This window comes from Orycteropus afer, unplaced genomic scaffold, assembly GCF_000298275.1.
Source record: "Orycteropus afer afer isolate SDZICR_OR568_19922 unplaced genomic scaffold, OryAfe1.0 scaffold00043, whole genome shotgun sequence".
Lineage (NCBI taxonomy): Eukaryota > Metazoa > Chordata > Mammalia > Tubulidentata > Orycteropodidae > Orycteropus > Orycteropus afer.
The window spans coordinates 3,897,966-3,907,248 of NW_006921630.1; the positions used below are offsets into that span (position 1 = coordinate 3,897,966).

The 9,283-nt window shown below is 40.2% G+C and overlaps 1 protein-coding gene across 1 annotated transcript in view; it reads left to right on the forward strand.

The window, feature by feature from the left end:
• The window catches only part of RASAL2 (RAS protein activator like 2), a 559,503-nt gene extending 554,642 nt beyond the window's left edge, over positions 1-4,861 (forward strand). The window contains exon 18 of the mRNA XM_007937610.2: positions 4,697-4,861. Coding sequence (XP_007935801.1) covers positions 4,697-4,861 — 165 coding nt within the window. The remainder of the gene's footprint in view (positions 1-4,696) is intronic.
• Positions 4,862-9,283: the final 4,422 nt, after the last annotated feature.

Consider the following 9,283-nt stretch of genomic DNA (forward strand, 5'->3'; position numbering starts at 1 on the left):
GAGATGGTTTGTTTTCCAAAGAAATTGGGAGTGATGCTGAAAGCATAGCCAGGGGGAGAATGCTTCATGGGCATAATACTCCTTCAGTCACACTGACTTGGAGTCAGATATTGGTTGTGATATTCCCTCATCAGCACAGTTCCACAGCATGTTGAGGACTCTTGAACTCTATAGCTTTTTTTTTTTTTTTTTTTGGATGTTTTGTCCTCCTAACAATCAGAAGAAAGGTCTGCTGTAATTAACTTGCTTGGTCCTTTTTCTAACCTTGATAGGAGTTGCTGAGGTGGGTGTGGGAAGGTAGTAAAGACAAGGACATCTCTCTATTTATAATGTAAAAATTCTCCCCACAGGCTTAAGAGAAACAGGATGATTTAAGAGAAAATTAAACAGAAAATTTAAACAAAACAGTTATAGTCAGGAAAACTAGTGTTGTTCTTCCTCTTAGGTTTGATATGACAGTATAAAGCAGGCATAGTTCTAATAACTGCATTAGGAGAGATTTCAGTACTAATGAGACAAAACAGATTGTTTTAATCATTTCAGCTGGTTTAAAGACTATCAGTCTGAAGCAGAGGGAGCATGGCTGTGTTCCAGATGTGGCTCTGTGCACAAGAGTTCTCTTTTCCCATTGGCCGTCAGTTCAGCCTCATTGTTTGCTTCTGAAGATTTGTTTTCTTTCTGCCCCCTATTTTGAGGTCTAGAGCAACGTGACTGGGTATGAAGCAGGAGTCATAGACATAGCAGGTGAATGCCAGGGAGGGAATCTTACTTATCAGGGCTCAAAAGCTCTGGAAATAAAAGACCTTACCTCAGTTAACCAAAAGGGTAGCATAGTGTAGGAGTAAGAGAAATGTTTTTCAAAACAGCAGTCAGTGTCAGACTTGTAGCCTGGCTAAACTAGGTAATATTTTCGGTCCATACCTCAAAGCAGTGGTTCTCAAATGGTGTGGTTCCGTGGACTATTTTGGTGAAACCAGAGGTACCTTCCCTAGATCAATGTCTTGCTGCTCCTACTGAGACCACCCAGCAACAACCGCTCTCAATTGATGAATCAAACTGCACTAGAGTTTCTTAAATATGAATTGCTATTTAAACTGTATTATAGCATAATAAATTATACCACAGATCTACTGTGGATCCCTAAAGAATGCTTACAGACTCTACTAGCCATGTTTTGAAAACCACTGCAACATGCACAGCAGAAATCATAACACTAAAAATAGTGAACAAATTACCATCTTAAAAAGGTGGTTCCCAGTTCCAGCTGTTAGTTTGATACATCAGTATCTTCTTAGAGCCAAAGACTTATGGCATCTTTTGGCATCCTTTGTAATGAATGAGTTTTCATATCAGGTTCTTTTATTGTAAGGATGAATTTTACCTCTTAAATGTCTGATGGAAACTTGTTTGGGGTGAACACTTCTCAGTGAGGTAACCTGTATTTTTATGTCAGTGGTAGTATATATATATTTCTGAAAAGAATATTGACTTGGGCTCAACATTTCCCAAAATTGAAGGTCAGGTACCCACACAATTGGTTTTCATCTCTCTCCACAGCCCTGTGCTCCTACAGGAAGGGCTTGTCACTTACTTCAGCCTCTCTCTGTCCTTGGGTCAATGCATGCTACAAGGCTTGGGTCAGCTGTTTGCTAACTGGAACTGCAAAAGGATGAGCATTCAGTCAGTGACATTCCCCCCTACTTAAGTTCCACTGGGAGTGGCAGGACCACTTGTCCCAGACCTTGCAGCATGGACACAGGAAGGAGGGCAAGGAGGAACCATTTTTTTGTTTTTGCTTTTAATATCAGACCAGGCAGTGTGTTGCCTCTCACCTCTCAGCATGAGTAGACACTGATTCCCAGGATCTCTCCATGTGACTCAGATGGAGAACAGAGAAGGGCTTCCTCCTATGAGAAGCAAAGCAGTTGCCTAGTTACTGTTGCAAGTGATATCTCCGCTGTGTTAAATTACAGGTCATAAATGGAGATGAGATTATTCACACAGGCAAGTAAACCCTGTCCGTTCTCTAGCTGAGCAGTTGCCAGCCCTGGCCCAGTGCACTGGCCTCCTACGCATTCCAGCTCCTGCCACTCCACACTGGAAATCCTTCGTGTCAGGAATGGACTAGATTGCTTTGCCTTCCAGTCCAGGCAGAATTGAAATTTTAGAGCATATTTTGCCAACTGAACTTGACTTTCAAAAGTCCTTGTTTGATTTTTTATTATTATCATAAGTTTACTTTTTGTTTTATTTTGAGGACTTGGCAATGGAGGAAATTACAAGGGGAGATTCTCCACTTGGAAGCTTTCAGCTGTTTATAAAGGGATTGCTTGGATTGAATTGTTACCCTTGTAAGCAGTAAATACTTATTATCATTCTCAGTTGCCTTTTTGGCCCTTTAAAAATCAAATTATTTTCACATTTTCATTAATGGCTACTTTTTTTTTTTTTTTTGATGAACCCTGGAGAATCCTGCTTTCCTCAGTATTGTTGTTGTTGTTGTTATGTGCCGTCAAGTCGGACCCAACTCATAGCAATCCCTCCTTGTGTTGCTGAGGCAGTATCACTATGGAAGTAGATTGCCCCATCTTCCTTCTGAGGAGTGGCTGGTGGGTTTGAACCACCAGCCTTCTGGTTAGCAGTCAGGTACCTTAGCCACTATGCTACCAGAGCTTCTTTCCTCAGTATTAGGGCCTTAAATTTACCCCAATACTGAAATAACTTTTCTTTTTAAACATTTTAATAAGTTACCCATTATTCTGTTTATAGATGAATCCTAGCCATGAAAGGGGCTCCTACCTTTTGTTTTTTAATGGCCACTGTCCAATCCTTACCTAATGGCTCATAAAAAAAATAAAAAAATAAAAAAAAATCTAATGTGTTATCAAAGTAAACTCTAATGACTTTAATTTAAAAAAAAAATTTTTAATCTATGAAAAGCCTCACAGATCTTTCTTTCTGTAAGTTTTATCTATCTTTAAAACTCACTCACATGCCCAAAGTAGAAAGCATCTTCTTATACCAGAATCCAAAACCAAGCCCACTGCTATCTAGTTGATGCTGACTCATAGTGACCCCGATTAGGTTTCCAAGGCAGTAAATCTTTAGGGAAGCAGATGGCCCCATCTTCTGCTGCGACTGGTGGATTTGAACCACCAGCCTTCTGGTTAGTAGTCAAATGCCTTAAGCACTGTGCCACCAGAGCTCCTGTATACCAGAATAGTGGTTAGTTAATAATGCAGATTTTCAGTATCTTGCCACCTGAATTCTACATGAGGGAAAGAAAGAATTTTTTTAATAGTGATGACAAGTATGAGCTAGTATTTTGGTCCCATCCCCCTTCCCTCACCCCTCCACAGTTTTGAAACTATAACCACCAGCACTCCTGCCATGCAGATACCCACCCTCATCCCCAAAGTAGGAGATTAAAGAGAAGCATTAATTGTTGTTATTGTAGATGGTTTTACCTAAATATTTCCCCTAGGGCAGTGGTTTTCCCTGTGCATCCCTCTGTCAGCATGTTCCTCACTAGAGCTATGCTGTACGCTGGCCTTTTATAGCTACTACTGTACTAGCAACAAGCATCATCAAACCCTCACCCTTCATACCTCCTGCTGGCCCACAACTAAGCCTTACTGTGCTTGTCCCTCAGAAAGTTCAAGGACTCCCAAGGGAAGAAATGCTCCTTTCAGTTTTGGATTGTTCCTCATGAGCTGTTTTCTTTATAATTTTATTGGCATATGTAAAGGCCATCTTTTTCAGAGTTAACTTTTTTCTTAAAAAATGTAAACTTGATGTTGGACAGGTTCTAGCTGGTGAAGGTGGTTCTCTAATCTGTAGATGGTCCTACTTTCTTTTGAACTGCCTCTTTTTTGCCCTCCCTCCCCCTTGGTGTTTTTGTATTCAACAGTCCTTTGTTCCAAAGTAATATAACTCTGAAGCATCGCATCCCCCCTGCCAGATTCAAAAGCAAAATGAAAGCAGTCTCTTTATTGGGTAGCTTTCCTGGAGTACCTCTGAGCTGGAATGGGTCTAGGAGCCTTGTGTTCTCTGTCTGTTTTCATGTGTTATGTTTCTGACGTCCCCCTCCAGCCATATCTCCTTCCCCATATTCAAATAACTCCTTGGTCTGAGCTTTTGGCTGCTTTTTTCCCTTCTTGCTGTTGCATCCTCACTTTGTTGGTGACTGTAAACTGCCACCATGTATAGTTTTATTTTTGAGCACAATGTTAATTCTTTCCAAATGTGACTGATGTGCCCTCTTTGGGGGCTCAGAACCCGACCACATGCATTTTCACCTCTGGGAAATGAAACCTCTGGTGCTTCTTTCTTTGCCACCTAATTTCCATGTTTCAGTTTCGACTAACAAGGTAGCTTAACACATCTGTTGCATAGACTGAAATAACATGTGGTGTCATTTTTACATGACATCAAAATGTCCCAACAGATCATTAATAACAAGTCCTGCTCTGCTGAAAGGAAAAAAAGAGAGAAAATACATAGAGACCCCCTTGGACCCAAGGGACACTTACACTGACTAGTGTGCAGAAAGAGGCAGAGACGTTCCATTTGTCTGGGAACATCATGCATACTGCTGTCTGATAAAAAACACTGGAACAGTCATTCAAAAACAAAAGAGGTTTATGGTGTGGATTTACTGCATGTAGTGAATAAAGCCATGATTGGTGTGTTATAGGAAAAACGAATCGTGTCCCTGGATTCGGCCAACACCAGACTGATGAGCGCGCTGACCCAAGTGAAGGAGCGGTACAGCATGCAGGTCCGCAATGGCATCTCCCCCACCAACCCCACCAAGCTTTCCATCACGGAGAATGGTGAATTCAAAAACAGCAGCTGCTGACGGGCTTTATGAATAGACAGACTGCGGAAGGAGACAGAAGGGGATTTACCCGCTCTCTTCTCCCCAGCCCTTACCCTGCCCCTCCAGGTTTACAGAGTGTTGCTACTTCAAAATGGCAATGTGGAGAGAAACTCTTGACTAAAGAAAGGAACCTTGTCTTTCAGGGCATAAGGCTAAGAGTCCAAGGTCGACACTCTCCCCCTCCACCCCCAATGTCTCTTTGTACATAGGGAACTTAGTTCTGGGCCATGTACAGAAAATACCACTGTAATATACCAAAAGAAAGTTAATAATGTAGATTACCTTTTTAATTATTGCTATTTTTATTATTGTTTTCCTCTTGTTGAAAGCACTGCAGCTGTTAGAAGAGGAAACATAGGAACTATGTGAGTAGAGAATGAGCCTGTGGGTTCAGTAGCTAGAGACTAAGTGTCTAACTGATAGAAGCACATGGAGTGCAATAGGACATTGTCAGAATGAACTTTCAGGGATTCATCTGCCAGTTTAAAAGCCCCACACCAGCCCCTTGTCCTTTCAGAAAACATGCAAATACCAAGATCCAAACCAAACAATAATTTACCCTGCTGATTAACCAACACTTGTTCTGGTCGGACAGCTAATCTTTCTTGGGAATTCACTTTCAGAGGACACAGCTAAGAGCTGTTGTATCAAAACTGGACTTTAGGAGTGATTTCTCTTGAACTCCTGTCAATATGTTTATTTCCTTCTGTCTACGGCAGATGGAAATTTTCCATTTTCAATAGGGGACTTTTTTTTACCCCAGTTGTAATAAAAAGTGTTCATTTTCCTCTTTAGAGTTTACAAAACTATAAATATTTGTGTCTGTACTTACATCTTCATCTTCACACACTCACTGCCCTTTCCTCCCCTTTGGTGGGAGTGGCATCGCCAACAGGGTTTACTCTCCCTGGAGAGGTAATTCAAATATGATATCCATAAGCCATCCAAAATAAACCCCCTTTCTTCCTCACAGAAAAGGGCTAACCACTCCATAGCAGGAATCCCCAAATATTTCCTAATTTTAAAAAGCATTTCCTGTTTGTAAGTTATAACTTTTGTTTGGGATAAATATTTTATCCACTGTACTAGCAAATCTATGGTCAGGGTAATTTTATCTGGATCTTAAACTTTTTAATTGTTTTGTTTTCCTCTTAATATCTCAGTAAAATTTGGAAAAGAAATACAAATCAGAAGCATCAGTCTTCTTAAAAGTGATGATTACTCTAATAAATAAAAGAAATCTGAAAGTGTGAGGATGGCACATTCCAGTTCTTCCCAGGAGGAATGATTAAGTTCATACTCTTAGTAAATTTGACAGTAATGACCCAGTTTCAACATTTGTCATCCATGACTTTATTGTAGGACATATGTATTATAGGACAAAAAAGCTCAGAGAGACTAATTTATTTCCTTTTTTTCCAGAGGTGTGAAATGTCATCTTGAATGCACCCTTGATTATTGGATGTATGGAATGTTACATATTAAACAGACATTAAATATATAAATATATATACATATATATTCACACATATGTACATATAACTGCACAAATAGGAAAAGGTCATGCCTTCTATACTGTCAGATATAATGTTAAAATTTTTTTAATCTCTTAAAGTGAAGTCTAAGCAGTTGTTTTACATTGAGAAAGAACAATATTTCTCATGAAGTAAATGATGTATACTTTAAATTATAAAGTTTAAAGAAATACAGGAAAAAAAAAAAGATGGGGAGAAAAGATGGCTGGGAGACATGGATGAAGTGACGGGAGTGAAAGTTTCTATAGAACAGTGTTGTTAAGGGCACATTGATTGGTGCCCTTTTTCAGTGAAGCCCAGACTGTCTTTTCACTGGGCCCAGGGCTTGCATTCTGCCCTCTGGAGCACCGCTCACTCTCAGGTGGATCTTTATGGTAGACCTTGCATTTTAGCAATCTCACCATGGCCCCCACCCCACAGCCTTTTTTAAAAGCTGTCTTTATAAAAGCCCCTTTTTCTCACCCGACGGTGATCTAAAACAGGAGCTTCTCATCGTGCTTATCTGCTCTGCAGACTTCATGCCCAGATGTTTGGGCACTCATGTGTCTTCTTGACCCTTGGTAGTTATTTTACAAATTCTTATCTTTGACCCTCCAAGGTGAGGGCACAGTATGGTCAAAATCACTTAATTTAATGGGAAATACAGTTACCAATTCTAAAGCAGTGCCCTTTGTAGGAAAAAGGAGGTATATAAACATAGGTTGTTCTCACTTATGACTGTCCTCAGCTTTAGCCATGTTTAATTCATTCTTTCTAAAAACCTTCAGGTATGCCTCAGAAAATCTGGTAAAAGAATTGTCAGTTTCAGTGGCCTTAAGTATGTAATGTGAGTGATCTCTTTTATTGAGTTTTGGGAGCTCTCAAGTTTGGTAATGGATTACAGAGGACTGATAAGATTACTTATATGTGGGAGGAGGGGGCAAAAGAATCAAATGTGTTTTTGATTGATGCAGTATTTCTTGGTAGCACTGTGGGAGTTCCTTCACAGGTTATCTGCATTGAAAGATGAAATGCCCAGAACTTTTGGATCGATTGTGCAGCACTCTATTATGAGGTTATCTTGAATGAAGAGAAAAGAGTGGGGAAAGGAAGTAAGCTAGAAGTTCAGAGTCATTGCAAGATGTTCATTTTAGGTTATGCTTTGAGGCCTACTTTTATCCAAGTCTTTTTCTGAGTATTTTCTTTAGAGAATGCTGCAATCTTATTCTGAAAGATTTTTTTTTTTTAATATGGAAGAAAGCAACAGCTAAAAATTAATTTTTATGCAAATGTTCCTTCAGCACAAATAGGTATATACCTTTCTTTTGCTGGGAAGAGGTTCCTTTTGAAGAGAAATGGGTGGAGTAAGATAGCTGAGTCTTGCACTACCTGTTTCACCCCACATGTTACCACCTTGCGGGGTGCAGGGTTGAATGAAATTTCATTCAGGTGAAATCCTCACAAAGTGCTTGCCTGGCTGGCCAGAAGACTTGGCCATTACCACTCAATATTGGTAGGATTCAGAAAAGTTTCATATTCCCCTTTTATGTCACTGGAGCAATAAGCTTTCTGGGCCTAAACAGCAAAGAGAGACCCATCAGGTCTTCATGTTCCCTGGTCTCTGCAATAAAAGCCATGACAGAGGCGGGGAGGGGGGGTGGTAACTAGGTAACTATAATGGACATTTGGGCACTTACTGCATTCCAGGCACTATGACAAAGGTACTGTTGGAGTGATGTAACCACGCTGCTATAGCTTTTTGCTTTTTTCACTTGTTGTTGAATTGGTCAGAATTCACTTTGAGTGGTTTACATCTACTTTTCCCTGTGATAGTGTCAGACTGTGCTGCTTATAGTAAAAGAAAGTAAGATTTTTCTGTCTCAGACTAATGTCCATTTCTATAAGCATTAACTATCTGCCCTTGAGAATTAGCTTGACTTCAGAAGTAAAGCTTTTCCAATCTCAGTTTATCCCCAGCCTTTGTTAATGGACCTGTAGTTCTTACAGACCCAGAAGCCTAGCTTTCACTGTGTCTTCAGAGATACACTGGGTTAGGATCAGAGTTTTTTGAATGTCCCAGAGCAAGACAGCTGTTACTGTATGAGTTTGCACTGGTATTTGTTTTGCCTTCCACCCAGGTTTTGTCATCTCTCCAGTTGAAGTTCCTGAGAAGGCTGGTTGTGGGACTCAGATGTGACCCTGACACCAGACTAGACTAGTTGCTGGGCCAGAGCCCAAGCTGCAGCTTCACTGCATTTCTCACCTACGCCAAGGGAGACCACCTTCTCCAACAGAAAGCTAAAAGGCATTCTTCTCTGTTCCCCAGGCTTTTTCGAATGTGGTAGTGAAGCCTCTGCTTACCCCTTTAGAAAATACAGTAGTTGCTTTTCCACCCCCAGCCTGGGGGCCAAGAATTTGGGATACTTTGTTTTTACCAATATATCTATTGAAAGGACCTATTTTACTAGTTCTTTAAAAGCAGGCAGTGTTGGAGTGTTGAATTTTTAAATAGAATTTATTTTCTTGTTTGAATGATTGTTATTAGTTCTAGAGGCATTCTCTTGTTGTCCTGAGCCAGTTATGAATGCTCTTAAGTTTAGGAAGAACAGAAGTTATGAAATTTGCATGAGATAGAATAAATATCTCATGAGCAGCGAAAGAACCTGAGGAAGATACATGATCCAAAAAGGGACTAATGCCTAGCAGCCTTCCCAGTAGCCCAGAGTTTCAAAGGAAACAGATTTATATCCTTGCCTGCCCTTAAAATGCATAGACAAATGGAGTAGCAGTTTCTGTAGACAACATATGCACCCCACACACCCCCAAAAATCAGTCACTAGGGCTTCCTTTTTCTAAATGTTAATCCATTTTATAGATATGAGCCTTG